At 48.6% G+C, this 15466-nt stretch overlaps 1 protein-coding gene across 1 annotated transcript; it reads right to left on the minus strand.

Annotated features, from left to right (window-relative positions):
- Nucleotides 1–243: 243 nt before the first annotated feature.
- On the minus strand, nt 244–15250 carry LOC123056066 (linoleate 9S-lipoxygenase). Its single transcript, XM_044479816.1, has 9 exons — nt 14887–15250; nt 14537–14796; nt 14186–14435; nt 13504–13688; nt 13401–13452; nt 13063–13259; nt 1604–1947; nt 1209–1502; nt 244–985 (listed from the first exon to the last, which is right to left on the minus strand). The coding sequence occupies exons 1-9, from the start codon at nt 15248–15250 to the stop codon at nt 244–246; spliced, it is 2688 nt and encodes an 895-aa protein (XP_044335751.1).
- Between the last annotated feature and the right edge of the window lie 216 nt (nt 15251–15466).

Genomic DNA, 15466 nt, shown 5'->3' on the forward strand with positions numbered 1-15466 from the left:
GTCAGCGCCTTCTTCTCCTCCTGCTCGCCTGTTTCGCTGTTCGCTGGGCCCTCAGGGTCAGAGCCTTTGGCCCCGTCGTTGCTCACTGTACTGGTCGTGACACCCTCGTCAGGATCTCGCCAGAAACGATGACGGCGGGGTTGAAGTCCACCATTTTATTTATTTATTTATTATTGACCAAGTCCACCTTTTGACATCCATCATACTGCACCCACGCGCCGACAGACGCACCGTACGTGGTGCTCAAACGGCGATGCTGTTGGGGATCCCGCCGACGTGCGGTGCCGCAGGGTCGGCCCTCGGCGCGAGCAGCGTGTAGGGCACCTCCACGGGCCCATTCCGGTTCCTTAGCGCGCCGTCGGCGTTCCTCTTCTTGATGGCCTCCGCGACCGCGTCCAGCTTGGCGTTGAACTCGAGCAGCGCCTTGGCCGCCCGCTGCTCGCTGGTCCACCGCTCCGTGTCCGGCCGCTCTCCCATGAGCGGCTCTCCCGGCTTCACCGGCGGGCTCATGGTGAGCGCCATGAGGCCGAACGCCTCGTTCCTCGGGGTGATGTGGCCGAGGAACTCCGCCTCGGTCACCACCGCACCTGCGTCGGACGGCACCTCCCCGGAGGTGATGGTGGGGCGGTTGGGGACGAAACCGTTGTAGGCGTACTGCCCGAAGCTGACGGCCGAGTGGTAGGCGGAGCCGAGCCAGATGATGGTGGCGCAGGTCTCCACGAGGTCGTCGACGCAGTCCATCGCCGGCCACCACGGCGCGTCGCTCAGGTCGCCGTGGCCCACGTTTCGCACCTCGCTCCACCACGCCCGCAGCTCGCTGTCGCCCGCGACGGCGCCGTCGCCGTCGCCGTAGTATATCACGCAGTAGTCGGTGACCCACTCCTTGATGGCGGTCCAGATCTCCAGCCCGTCCACCGCGTACGGGTAGTCCTTTATCAGCAGCTCCAGCTCTTCGGGCTTCTTGGGATCGCCTCTCGCCACACCTCTGCGTACAAATGCAGTTAGTTTTTCCAATTCCAAATTCAGTATCTGAATATTGTAGAGTGACCGATTGCATTCTACTCCCTCCGTTCCTAAATATAAGTCTTTGAAGAGATTTCAGTATGGACCACATACAGAGCAAAATGAATGAATCTATACTCTAAAATACATCTAGATACATCCGCATGTGGTCCATAGTGAAATCTCGAGCGTTTAGAAGGGAGTACCTCTTAATGAGTTCGTTGGGGAGAGCAAGGTCGGTGAAGTTCCATGTCCTGTACGCCTTGGAGGACATCTCCATGCCGTACTTGCTGGGGAAGAAGGCAACCTCGTGGATGCCGCGATATATGCCACCACCCTTTCGCCGGTCGCCTGCGCCGAAGATGATCTGCCGCGCCGTGGCATTGATCTCCAGGGTCTTCCGGAAGTGCGGCTTCAGTAGCTTGTGGATCGGGTGTAGCACGCTGAGCTGCCGGTTCGCCGCGATCACCACCGGCTCCATCGTCGCGTGCGCGTTCAGCCTACAACACACGAACCAGCCCACATGCGAATTAGTACGTACTACCGTGCATTGTCATGATGTCATCCGTCTACATCGATGGTAAGGGCCGGCGAAGTGTACCAGTGATGGACGAAGTTGTTCTTGCAGGCGTCGTTGGCGGCCGCGTGGGCCTTGGCGAGTTCCCACGCCGTGAAGGTATCGTCGCCGGCCCTGTCCACCGGCGGAGTGTACACCGTGCTGATGGCGCCGTGCCGCTCGTCCTCCGGGTCCGGCGAGCTGAGCTCGATCGCCAGCGGCTTGAGTGTCGAGTCGTCTTGCAAGAGCAAGAGCGTCCTAGCAGCATACACCTTCCTCTGGGAGATCTCGCCCATCTCCTCGGCGCCTGGCAGCTCGTTGATGCGCTTCAGGTACGGCATTACCCAGTCGTGATGATCCACAAAGTAGAGCTTGCCCTCTTGTATGGCCTACACAATGCGTGGGCCGAGGGGCGCTACAGTTAACATTTTTTTTGCATGGGCAGAACTGATGCACTATTTTAGCATGGCATAAACTTTCTGAGCAACAGTGTACAATATGAATTCCTAGCTTCTATCACATGTTATTACACATAACAGAGTAAATACAAGATGTATCAATCAAAATGCTTCATAAAATGATGAAACATAACGGGCAAATTTACTTTCTTTCTCCTCCCAATCCTAGGCCCTGCACAACTCGAGGGATACTGTGACACCCCCCCCCCCCCCCCCCCCCCCCCCCCGGGCGTGCAGAGTATTTAAAAAAGTAAATGAAAATCTAGCACATTCACACAACATCATGTATGTATCTGATCAATATTCGAAACATCATACGAGATACAAAAAGGACAAATTTGACATCAATGTGATAATGGCCCAAATCTAAAGCCCAACTTATGTTATGTACTATTTAGTGCCGAATTTGACATATTTGATTTTCAAGCTATGTTTTGAATTTTGTGACAACACACAACGATGTTGTGTGAATGTGGTATGTTGTTTTTCAAAATTTTCCAAACATTTAAAAATGTGTTGAGCGAGTTTGGTGCATCGGTAACACCACAAGGTAGGGTGCACCAAATATCCCCCCCACCCCCGGCGCTCATATAGCATCAAAGCCGGCTCATATCCAGTTTTTTCCCGTGTTTTTCTCCCACCGGTGTTTCATATACCACCTTTCCTAAACCAGTTTCCCCCCTTTTTATGTGTTTCTTCCCGTCGGCTTCTTTTGCCTTTTTATTTTCTCACTTATTTTAAATTTTGCAATCATTGTTTGAGTGTGAACCTTTCTGGAATTTAGAATAGTAAAACTCACAAATATTTTTCTGAATTCATTGACAATTTTATAATCCGTGAACATTTTTTTGATTTCACAAACATTTTTGAATTTTGGAACAATTTAGAAATCCATGAATATTTTTCAATTGCATGAAATATTTTTGAAACTAGCAAAAAATTAGTCCGCCTTTTTTTGTGAACACCTTTTGTAACTGTTTTACCATTTTTAAAATTCACGACTATTTTCCATTTCAGGAACTTTTTTGGATTTGTGAAAAAAATAGAATTTGTAAACTTTTATTTTTTAAAATTTTTTCAGTACGGAACTGACGGAAACAAAAAATTCTGCTGAAAAACGCTCAGAAACTAATATCAATTCAAACAAAACAGCAAATAGCTATACTTTAGCATGTGTTACCGAGCCTTGATGCACTGCTTCTGGCCCAGCCTGATTGCCATGGACGAAAAAAAGCGCTAGTATTAAAAATACTTTTGGACCGTGATGTCTTTGCTGCGTTGAGAAAAGGAAGAAATTGTTATTTATCACTCGATAAGAATAGTTATTGGACCTTATTAAGTTTCTATATCTTATTTACCTAATTTTACTTTCTTGTGTCCATTTATCCATGGTTTATAAAAAGTCAGGTGCATTTTTTCTTCAAAGCACACAGGTAACTTTTTTTTTGACAAGCGGCGTGGCAAGCTTGAAGCGAAGGTGGGTGGTGGGAGAGAACAAATATGGGTGAGTGTATGCGCGTATATATGAGCGCTTGCATGTACTATGTTCAAAAAAGGAGAAAAAAATGTGTTTTCACTTTTCAGAATTCTACGTACACTAGTAGAAAACGGGGCAAAGGTCACAGGACAGTTTTCACATTAGCCCCGGTTCAGTCACGAACCGGGACCCATGGGGGCATTCGTCCCGATTCGTGAGCCCAGGGGGCCGGCCGAGGCCTCGTGGGCATTGGTCCCGGTTCGTATGGAACCATTTGTCCCGGTTCGAGCCACAAACCGGGACTAATGGTCCTCGCTCCTGGCCCACAACCATTTGTCCCGGTTCTTGGCATGAACCGGGACAGAAGGCCCGGATTTAGTACCGGTTCATGCCACGAACCGGGACCAATGAGGTGCCTATATATACCCCTCGCCCGCGAGGAGAGCACTCCAGTGCTCTGTTTTTCTCTGGCCGGCGAGGGGAGGGCTTTGTGGTGCTCTAGCTCACCTCCTATGCACATAAGGTGTTTGATGAAATGCCCGAGCCACACTAGTTAGGCTTTGTCCTCTCGAAGCTCGACCTCAAAGCTCCATTTTCCTCGAGATTTGTCTAGGTTTAGCGGCCCGTCACGTCCCATTCCCGTCTTCACCGCCGTCGACCGCCCGCGCCGATCTCGTCGCCGGCACCACCGTGGTGAGCCTCTTGTTCTTATCTTCTTTTTGAAAGAAAAAAATTCTTACTTTAGATAGATACTTGTCTAATTTTCTTACTATTTTATTCCTTCTTATTACATAGTGCGATGGTTTTGGTATCCGCCCCCGTCGGCCCTCGTCCTGTCTATGATTCGGATGTGGTATATATTATATTTTTATAACTATTTGATTCATTTATTGTTTATGACAAATATACCGACCAGCCTGACATAGATTTTATTTATCTAGGAGGTGGTTGAACCGGAAATTCTAACCGACCCTATTGTCAAGAGGTTAAATTTAGTTGAAGAAGAAAACAATTACTTGAAGGAAAAAATAAAAAAAATTGAGGAGGAGAAGATGTTATTGGAGTTGCATGTTGCGGATGTCGTCGATGATCACAAGATCAAGATGGATGCAATGCGCTTGAAGATTAGAAAGATTAGAAAATATGCCATTCATACCGAGGCTTGGTATCATTATGCCGTTGGATCAATTGTTACCTTGGTTGCGATTATGATCGCATTTGTTTTCGCATTGAAATGTTTTACATAGTTTCAATGTATGGTTTAATTAATTAGATGCTCTGGAGAGCTATATATATGTTGTTAGATGAGAACTATGTATGTACTTTGGTTTTAATGTGATGATGAACTTCTATTAATTTGGTCACTTAATTATCTATTCATGATGTTCTGTAATGGTTTTTGACACACTTAATTATATATAATGCACGCAGATGAACCGGCAATGGATGTACGGTGACAGACACACCTCCGAGTACATTAAGGGCGTGCATGATTTTCTCGAAGTGGCTGAGGCAAACAAGCAGAATGGTTTTATGTGTTGTCCATGCCCTATATGTGGGAATACGAAGTCTTACTCTGACCGAAAAATCCTTCACGCCCACCTGCTTTACAAGGGTTTCATGCCACACTATAATGTTTGGACGAGGCACGGAGAAATGGGGGTTATGATGGAAGACGGCAAAGAAGAAGAGGACGATGACAACTATGTGCCCCCTGAATACGGTGATGCTGCAACGGGGGAAGCTGCTGAAGATCAAGAGGAACCAGACGATGTGCCCAATGATGCTGCAAGGGGGAAGCTGCTGAAGATCAAGAGGAACCAGTGCCCGATGATGATGATCTCCGCCGGGTCATAGTCGATGCAAGGACGCAATGCGAAAGTCAAAAGGAGAAGCTGAAGTTCGATCGCATGTTAGAGGATCACAAAAAAGGGTTGTACCCCAATTGCGAAGATGGCAACACAAAGCTCGGTACCGTACTAGAATTGATGCAGTGGAAGGCAGAGAATGCTGTGCCTGACAAAGGATTTGAGAATCTATTGAAAATATTGAAGAAGAAGCTTCCAAAGGATAACGAATTGCCCGACAGTACATACGCAGCAAAGAAGGTCGTATGCCCTCTAGGATTGGAGGTGCAGAAGATACATGCATGCCCTAATGACTGCATCCTCTACCGCGGTGCGTACAAGGATCTGAACGCATGCCTGGTATGCGGTGCATTGCGGTATAAGATCAGACGAGATGACCCTGGTGATGTTGACGGCGAGCCCCCCAGGAAGAGGGTTCCTGCGAAGGTGATGTGGTATGCTCCTATAATACCACGGTTGAAACGTCTGTTCAGAAACGAAGAGCATGCCAAGTTGATGCGATGGCACAGTGAGGACCGTAAGAAAGACGGGAAGTTGAGAGCACCCGCTGACGGGTCGCAGTGGAGAAATATCGAGAGAAAGTACTGGGCTGAGTTTGCAGCTGACCCAAGGAACGTATGGTTTGGTTTAAGCGGGGATGGCATTAATCCTTTCGGGGAGCAGAGCAGCAATCACAGCACCTGGCCCGTGACTCTATGTATGTATAACCTTCCTCCTTGGATGTGCATGAAGCGGAAGTTCATTATGATGCCAGTTCTCATCCAAGGCCCTAAGCAACCCGGCAACGACATTGATGTGTACCTAAGGCCATTAGTTGAAGAACTTTTACAGCTGTGGAATGGAAACGGTGTACGTACGTGGGATGAGCACAAACAGGAGGAATTTAACCTGCACGCGTTGCTGTTTGTAACCATCAACGATTGGCCCGCTCTCAGTAACCTTTCAGGACAGACAAACAAGGGATACCACGCATGCACGCACTGTTTAGATGACACTGAAAGTATATACCTGGACAAATGCAGGAAGAATGTGTACTTGGGCCATCGTCGATTTCTTCCGACCAACCATCAATGTCGAAAGAAAGGCAAGCATTTCAAAGGCGAGGCAGATCACCGGAAGAAGCCCGCCATGCGTACCGATGATCACATACTTGCTATGGTCAATGATTTACACGTAATCTTTGGAAAGGGTCCCGGCGGACTAGCTGTTCCGAATGACGCTGAGGGACACACACCCATGTGGAAGAAGAAATCTATATTTTGGGACCTACCCTACTGGAAAGACCTAGAGGTCCGCTCTTCAATCGACGTGATGCACGTGACGAAGAACCTTTGCGTGAACCTGCTAGGCTTCTTGGGCGTGTATGGGAAGACAAAAGATACACCTGAGGCACGGGAGGACCTGCAACGTTTGCACGAAAAAGACGGCATGCCTCCGAAGCAGTATGAAGGTCCTGCCAGCTACGCTCTTACGAAAGAAGAGAAAGAAATATTCTTTGAATGCCTGCTCAGTATGAAGGTCCCGACTGGCTTCTCGTCGAATATAAAGGGAATAATAAATATGTCAGAGAAAAAGTTCCAGAACCTAAAGTCTCATGACTGCCACGTGATTATGACGCAACTGCTTCCGGTGGCATTGAGGGGGCTTCTACCGAAAAACGTCCGATTAGACATTGTGAAGCTATGTGCATTCCTCAATGCAATCTCTCAGAAGGTGATTGATCCAGAAATCATACCAAGGCTAAGGAGTGATGTGGCGCAATGTCTTGTAAGTTTCGAGCTGGTGTTCCCACCATCCTTCTTCAATATCATGACGCACGTCCTAGTTCATCTAGTCGACGAGATTGTCATTCTGGGGCCCGTATTTCTACACAATATGTTCCCCTTTGAGAGGTTCATGGGAGTCCTAAAGAAATATGTCCGTAACCGCGCTAGGCCAGAAGGAAGCATCTCCATGGGCCATCAAACAGAGGATGTCATTGGGTTTTGTGTTGACTTCATTCCTGGTCTTAAGAAGATAGGTCTCCCTAAATCGCGGTATGAGGGGAGACTGACTGGAAAAGGCACGCTTGGAGGGGGGGACTTAATAATATGTAGGGACGGATATTCTTGGTCTGAAGCACACTACACAGTTCTACAGAACTCTACCTTGGTGACCCCGTATGTCGATGAACACAAGAACAGTCTGCGCTCCAAACACCCGGAGCAGAAAAGGTGTTGGGGGACATAATCTTAGCCGGAGGTGATATCTTGTCGTATCTTAAGGACAATGATGGTCTGGAAGAACAGGGTGAAGAAGCTGGCTGTGGTGATCGAAGAGTGGAGGAGGAAAGACATGATTATGACGGCTCCGGTGACCCAATGCTGGTGCAAGAAGGAGCCCGTGGTGACGGCTCCGGTGATCGAACAGAGTCCGGCCAGGTAAATATATTAGTTAAGCCTGTGCTGACTAGCTAATTGATGCATTCATTGTTTTGGTATGTACACATATTAATTAACACTCGTCTTTCTTCTTTTTTCTAGCCCTCCGGATCGAGCACAACTGCGGTAAAGAGACGAGGCCCGAAGAGAAAGTTGCGCTCGGATGAAATGTTTGAGATCACAGCAATCGCGCGCGACGGCCAACCGATTGAACCCCTCCGGACAAAGGATGCTTTTGCTGCTCAGTGCGGGGTTCTAGTTAGGGACAAGATCCCGATCAGCATCCACCAATGGTATAAGCCTAAGAAGGAAGACCCTGAGGTGTCTTATGTCAATGATATGCAGAAAGATGATCTTTGGACTGAGCTGAAGGCAAATTTCACCCTACCGCCAGAGGAGGATCCGGAGAAGCCAATTATAGAGCAATTAATCAAGTCTCATGCTCTTAAGAAGATGGCAGACCTATTCAGGAGGTGGAAGAATGAGCTGAAAACGTTTGTCGACAAAGAAGAGACACCTGAATTCATCAGCCGGTATGAGAAGATCAGAGATCACTGGCCCGCATTTGTGGCCCACAAGACATCGAAAAAGAGTAAGAAGATGTCAGCGACAAACAAGATGAATGCTGCGAAGAAGAAGCTTCACCATCACACGGGGTCAGGTGGCTACCTCAAAGCCCGGCCTAAGTGGGCCAAGTCTGAGAGGGATCTGCTTGATAAAGGGATCGAACCACAGACAATGAACTGGCCAGACCGTTGCCGGACTTGGTTCTTCGGGGCTGGCGGAACCTTGGACCCTGTATCAGGGAGGTGTCGTTGGACGGACGAGCAACTTGCAATACCCGTCAAGAAGATTTAGCACTATATCGATGCAGCGCAGCAAGGGACGTTCGTTCCAGACAGAGAGAACGACGAGCTCACAATGGCCCTTGGGAATCCTGAGCACCCTGGACGGACACGAGGCACGCCAGGCTCCGTTCCGTGGAAGGCTGGTTTTCCGGACGCGGGCGGTTACAAAACCCAGGAGAGGAGGAAAAAAGTGGAGCAGATCCAAATTCAGCGTCTGCACGAAAGGGTTCAAGTGCTAGAGGAACGAGACGGCAATAGAGATGCCGAAACTGCCCCCGAAGCTACACCGCCATCTCAGCGTAGAAGCAGCGTGGCTTCCACCGAGCTGCCTCAGCTGGAGCATGCGGCTACTCCTAGCTACCCCGTGGATGCTATCACGGAGTCTCAACATTGCCACCTTATGGCGGAATGGCAGAACTTGAAAGTCAAGGCGGCTGTTGGCTCTGTTTTACCTATTGAACCCGGCGCAACCTACCACTACCGGCAGATTCCAGAAGGATATGCTAGGGTGATGGTGGATGAAATAACGGAGGGATTTGAGAACCTCCAACTTGACCACCCTACCGGTGAAGGGGAGACTCGGCTGGGTTTAGCTCTAAAGACTCCATGCCTATGGAGGAAGGAGCTCATCAAGCTTCCGAACTGGACGGCTCCGGCGAGTAAGGGCACTCCGCCTCCTCCTCCGCCTCCTCCTTCGGCGAGTGATCAGGGCACTCAGCCTCCTTCTCCGGCGCGTGGCGGCACTCCGCCTCCTCCTCCGCCTCCTCCTCCGGCGAGTGATCAGGGCACTCATCAGCCTCCTTCTCCGGCGCGTGGCGGCACTCCGCCTCCTTCTCCGCCAGCGCCGGCGCGCCAGAGCAGCCAGCCTCCTCCTTCTCCGCCTCGTCAGCAAGGGCGGAAGAGACCCGCCGCCGCTGCGGCTGCTCCGGCGCGTCGTAGTCCTTCTCCTCCGCCTCGTAAGCAAGGAAAGAAGACAGCCGCAGCCGCTCCGTCTGCTCTGCCGGCGTCTAGCAGTACAGCTGCCAGAGGCGGGAGGCAATACAGATTCGGTCCTTCTCTGAAGACTCCAGAGAAGTTACCATATGAGAGGACCGAGGAGGAGAACGCGCAGAGCCGAAGTGAAGAACTTCTTTGAAGGGGACAAAGCAAAGAAACATCCACCTCCGGAGGAGAAGGTAGATCCGGTGAAAGCAAAGCGCACTCTGGCTACCCTGACAAAACCACCAAAGTCTCCGCCAAAAGGCAACTATGAGCGCGTTCTTACAAAGGCATATGCCAAAGCGGAGCGGTCGGGAAGTACTGTCAGTGATAAAAGGATGAAAGAACGACGAGCTGGGAAAAAAAATTGCCCAGCTCGGCGAACAAGAGAACCAATCGTGCCCCCCGCTCAAGGTGTCAAAAGACATCGTCGCTAATGATCCGGGTATGGTGCCCGGTTATACCGATCTTGGAGATTACCTGCCCGACGATGTACATTATGAAATCATGGAGGTGGACGAACACAAATACGATTACGGGAAGCCTCTCGTCAAAGATGTCAAATCTCTAAGCACGATGATGTGAAGACTACATGATTGGTACATGAAAACCTGCAGAGAGTCTGATGGGATGAGTACTTTAACGCTGAGAGTTAAACCGGAGCATGACCTCGTTGGAATTGAACTGCTGAATGTTCCATTTGAGGATTTCTTCCAGTTTTACAATCTAAAGTCCCTCGATAAAACAACGATCAATTGCTACTGTCTGTAAGTAGTACTACTTCTGTCATTAAGTCTCTCTATATAGGTCAGCTCTTTCATTGCATGTATTTATACTTATCCTCACTATATTATGCAGATTGAAGATCGCCGAATTAAAGAAAAGACAAATCGGTGATATTGGGTTCATTAACACAAATCTCATAGATGATTATCAGGTTAAATTTCATGCCAAAGATACCGAGGCCAACTTGCTACAATCGTTGGTAATAAATCAAAACAAAGATATAATACTCTTTCCTTACAACTTCAAGTGAGTGTTACTGTCTTCTGCATATTCGGTTTCCCTTATTAGTCCAGGTTATGGTAATGTAATTGATGACTTATGCATGCATGCGCAGCTTCCACTATATTCTCCTAGAGATTAAGCTTGAGCCGGGAGTAGTAACCGTCTTAGACTCGAGACGAAAAGATCCCCAGGACTATGCGAACATGACTCAAATGCTCCAGAAGTAAGTTAAATCGATCATTATCCACCATATCAGCAACTTTGTTCATTTCCTGATATCAAGTAATTGTTTTCTTTGTCTGGCAGGGTTTGGAGAAAATTCACCTCAAAAGCCCCAGGACTGCCGAACCAGCTGCAATTTAGACACCCGAAAGTAAGTACTATAGTAGCATGTTCCGCGCATCTCCTAGTGATTCAGGTGCTAGTTTGATCAATACCATTTAGCATGCTTGCTTATCAGTTTGATTGACCTCTATTTCTTGTAAAGTGGTTGTGGCAGCAACCCGGGAATAATTACTGTGGATACTACATTTGCGAGTCCATCCGCTACCATACCTGTGAGCGGGGCTACACTGAAGAACAATATGAAGTGCGTAAACAATAATATTCACAATTTTATTTTATTACCATCATTTGTGTTGAGTTTCATTTATTCATATATATATGTATTGACCCCCTTCTTCAAATTAGATTTTTCGGAAGCGGGATCAACTCCTAGCACCAGATCGTATGCGAGGAATTCAAGAGGAATTGGCGGCATTCTTCCTTGACCACGTGATCGCTGAAAACGGAGAATACTATGTGGACCCTGTGTTCCTACAATATAATTAGGAGATTGTATTGTAAGAGATAATTATTGTATATATGTAGCCGGTAGTGTCGGATAGATATACGAGAACTTGTTGTTCGACCAATATCTCGGAGAAGGAGAGGTGGTCGATATCACTTCTCTCTGTATGCATATATATATGTTCATGACGATCTTCTGTTTCCTTCATTTGATTACTAGCTAGCGTGTCTACTCCTCTCCATACGTATATAGTACGTAGCGTCGACAAAGCACGGAGAAGAGGACACTTCTCTCTATTAATTAGCTAGCTAACACAATATATGAAACACCTAAATTAACCCCCCAAAACCCCTAAACCACCCCCTTTCAAAAAAAACAAAAACCTCAGCTCCTGCCAGGTGCTGACGCGTGGATGCCTATTGGTCCCGGTTGGTGGCACCAACCGGGACCAAAGGCCCTCCTGCCTGGGCTCCCCGCACCGGCCACGTGGACGGCCTTTAGTCCCGGTTCGTGTAAGAACCGGGACTAAAGGGCTAGGGCATTAGTAACGACCCTTTAGTCCCGGTTCCAGAACCGGAACTAAAGTCCCTTATGAACCGGGGTAAAAGCCCCTTTTCCTACTAGTGGTAGCTAGAAAAAAAAACCACAAACGTTTAAACTCGTGCGAAGGAAAAATTAGAACATTGATGGAAGAACACGAGACCCCATTATTGGTTCCTGAGGGAGAAAAAAAGATTCATCAAGTAGGTGTTTATCCGAATACCTCACCTCTTAAAAATTGCCTCATGAACTTAACTATACCTTGCTAATCATCTAGTGTATTTTGAAGCCAGGCTTGTTCAAGTTCTCATTTCTAACATTGTTGTTCTACTTTCAAGGCCACGTACAAACCCCCATTCTCAATCGGTAATGTGGGATAGCTCACTGTTGACCTATTGAAATCCTCGAGGATACGGGGGACTACCTCGATGAGCCCTTGGTGCTGCCATGCGATGGCAATGAAGCCGTCGGCCACAACGCAGTTGGTGACCATATTAGCGTGCACGACACTTGAAGGTTTGCTTCTAAACAGTCGCGACACTCCTTGGGACTTCGTTGAATGGTGTCATGTGCTTGTGGAGGAGGAAGAGGCACATGAATCGGTGGGGCATGTATGCTACATCCCAGCAATGTCAGTTCGGATCAATTCTACCGAAGAAGGGTAGCTTTGATGGTTTTACGATTACGGGTCATGATTTAGATGATTAGAAGTTATATGATAATTGTGTTTTCTAAGGGAACCAAAGCCAAAGCTAAGAGGGTATATGAGTTTGAACGCCAGGCCGTGCCCATATCGCACATGCTGCTGGCTATTACCAGGTTGTTGTAATGATGCCACACATCCATTATGATCATCTTTTTCCATGTTCATTTTTTTAAGTTTTTAATCTTATATTTGCTTTCCATTAGTTTTAGATGTTTTAAGCAACTATTCATGCATTTTTTAACAAGATTCCCGCAACATCGTATGGGGCGTCATCTAGTTTTCTAAGTATGTCGGACCCAAAGGAACAAATATACACTGGTTGATATTCGAGAGACATACTAATTAGCAATTCTGTTCATGTATACATGCTAAAGAAAACAATTCTGGTCATGTAGGGTATATATATAGTACCTGCGGCACAGCCATGCTACCACCCATGTTCTTCTCAACGTGCTCTTTGGTTATCCTGCTGTTTTGGTCACCATACACAGCCCGTTCAAGCTTGCTGGTGAGTGGGAACTCCGTGACACGCTTGATGGCCACGGGACTTGTCCCTGCGAGCATTTCCCTAGCGAATTCTTCATCTGTCCGCCATTTCTTTGGATTCGCTACGTGCACCAAAATCAGGCACGATGAGCTCAATTGAATCACACGTATATGGTACTGCATGGTTTTTTATATATAAAGGGAATTTCATTCAGTCATGGTACTGTACACAGGATGAGACGACAATTGCAAGATTCTACTACCTGAGATGACCTGTGGGAGGGAGAGCACGGGCTTGACGGTGCCGTCGATGAGCTCCTTGATAGTGTAACGGTTTGAATCTAGTATACGGAAGAGAGTAGCCACAATCTGGATGGCTACGTAAAGAAGCGTTGGCCGGCCAAGTCCAAAGAGGCTGTAAATGTCGGCCAAGGACTTGAAATGGCCGCCGAGTTTTGGAAGGCTGGGCGCTGAGACCGCGGGGCCGACCCGCTCGTCGCAGGGGATGTACACCTCTTGCTCCACTGGCACTCTAGCCTCGCTCTCAGGATCTGGAGCAATAAATTTAGTTATTAGAACTAATGCAAAAAGAAAATTTTGAGCATGAGATAGATATGTTTCGGATTACTTTTCAAGCATTAGAATAGTTAGAAATTTGAAGTGGCCCTCTAGCCTCACCCTTTTATAGTTCTCATTGATACAAATTTGAAGGCATTAAAATCTTTAATAAAACCTTTTATGTTGGTCGTTTGATTCGTATGATTGTATCTTGTACTCCTCTAGTATACTTCCTAAGTACATACGATTGAATCTTGTACTCCTCTAGTATAATTAAAGCATTAAGTTTTTAAGAATTTAGGAGTAGCATTTTCCCTAAGGATCTCCTTTGTAAACCTCTTGGAAAGAACCCCGGGATTTTTACTGTGGCGCAATCAAGCAAACCAAAATTGTACTATAGGATTCAGATGAACATGACATTGCAATACTACTTTTTGTTTTTCATTCTCGTGTTTTCGGAATAATACTGCTATTCAAAACGGCCCTTAACCTGTCTTGGTCGGAGGTCGGCTGGTCCTGGTACGGCGAGGGTACGGGTACTCTTCCGACCCTCCCAGCACCGGGCGTGCCAGGTCCTTTCGTAGGTCAGGGTTCCCCAGGTCGTTGTAGAGCGCGTAGTCGTAGACGCGGTCCCATTTCTGGAGCGGCTCGTCGGCCGGCACGCCCTCTCCCCGGAGCTGACGGAGCTCGTCTTCTCTGTCCTTGAGCAACGCCGCCGGTGTGTTTTCCTTCACGTACGCCTGACAATGCAAAAACCACGTACGAAGCGTATTACCGACATGTGCAAAACTCAAGAACGTTTTATCTCTCTACTACTGCAGGTGTGTACGGCTGTACGCACGTCGTTGGTGAAGAAGAGGCGGTACGGGTGCTTCCCGACGGGATAGACCCATCCGTCGCAGACGAAGTGGACGGCCGGCGAGGTCAGGCTCAGCAGCTTCAGGTACACGGGGAGGTCGGAGTGGTTTGTCACGAGCACCGCGCCGGGCGCGCCCAGGGCTTCGTCGTCCCACGGCAGCTCCACGTCGAGCTCTGTCTCTCCGCTCGCTATGACGGCGTCCAGCGCCGCCGCCTCCCCTCTCATGCCACGCCCATCACTCCCTGTTTTATATATAGCACTCACGGTATAACGTACGGCTGACCATCTGGTCAAGCACTTAAGCTAGGAAAAGGAAAAATATAAGTATGTACCGGCGACGGTGGCGCTGACGAGCTGGACGGACAGCCTGAGCCGGCCGTCGGGCGAGTCCACGGAGCTCTGCAGGAGCAGCTTGCCTTGGACACGAGCGCTAGTGGTGGCCGACGAGGCCCGTACATCGGAACCTGCTACTGCACGCGCCTGCTTGGGCGTGGTCGTGGTGGCGCCATGGCTTATGCAGGCGCTCGGGTGCAAAAATTTCAGCTCCGAGCGAGGCGCCCAAGGCACCAGCAGTGAACGCGGTCCAACCCGGCGCCCCGGTCCCCGTGCCGGACGGAGCAGCGTCGTCGTCCATCCCGGCGCCCCTGCGCCCGCCAAGGACGGAGCATGCGAACGTGGGCTGTGACGGATCTGCATCGGCAGCGAGTCGATCAGGTTTTTTTTTTTTTTTGAGGGGAAGTCGATCAGGTGAAATCTGATAGTATGGTTGGTGTTGGGCGTGTGACCCGGGATACATATAGGAGCGCCCTACAGCGTGACCACCATGTTGGAATCGGGCGGGTGCAGGCTGCGTCGTTAGTTATGCAGTTGCAGCGAGCGATCGCTCCTCGGGCAAACTCAAAAATCTTCGTA

This window comes from Triticum aestivum, chromosome 2D (genome assembly GCF_018294505.1).
Source record: "Triticum aestivum cultivar Chinese Spring chromosome 2D, IWGSC CS RefSeq v2.1, whole genome shotgun sequence".
NCBI classification, from domain to species: Eukaryota; Viridiplantae; Streptophyta; class Magnoliopsida; order Poales; family Poaceae; genus Triticum; species Triticum aestivum.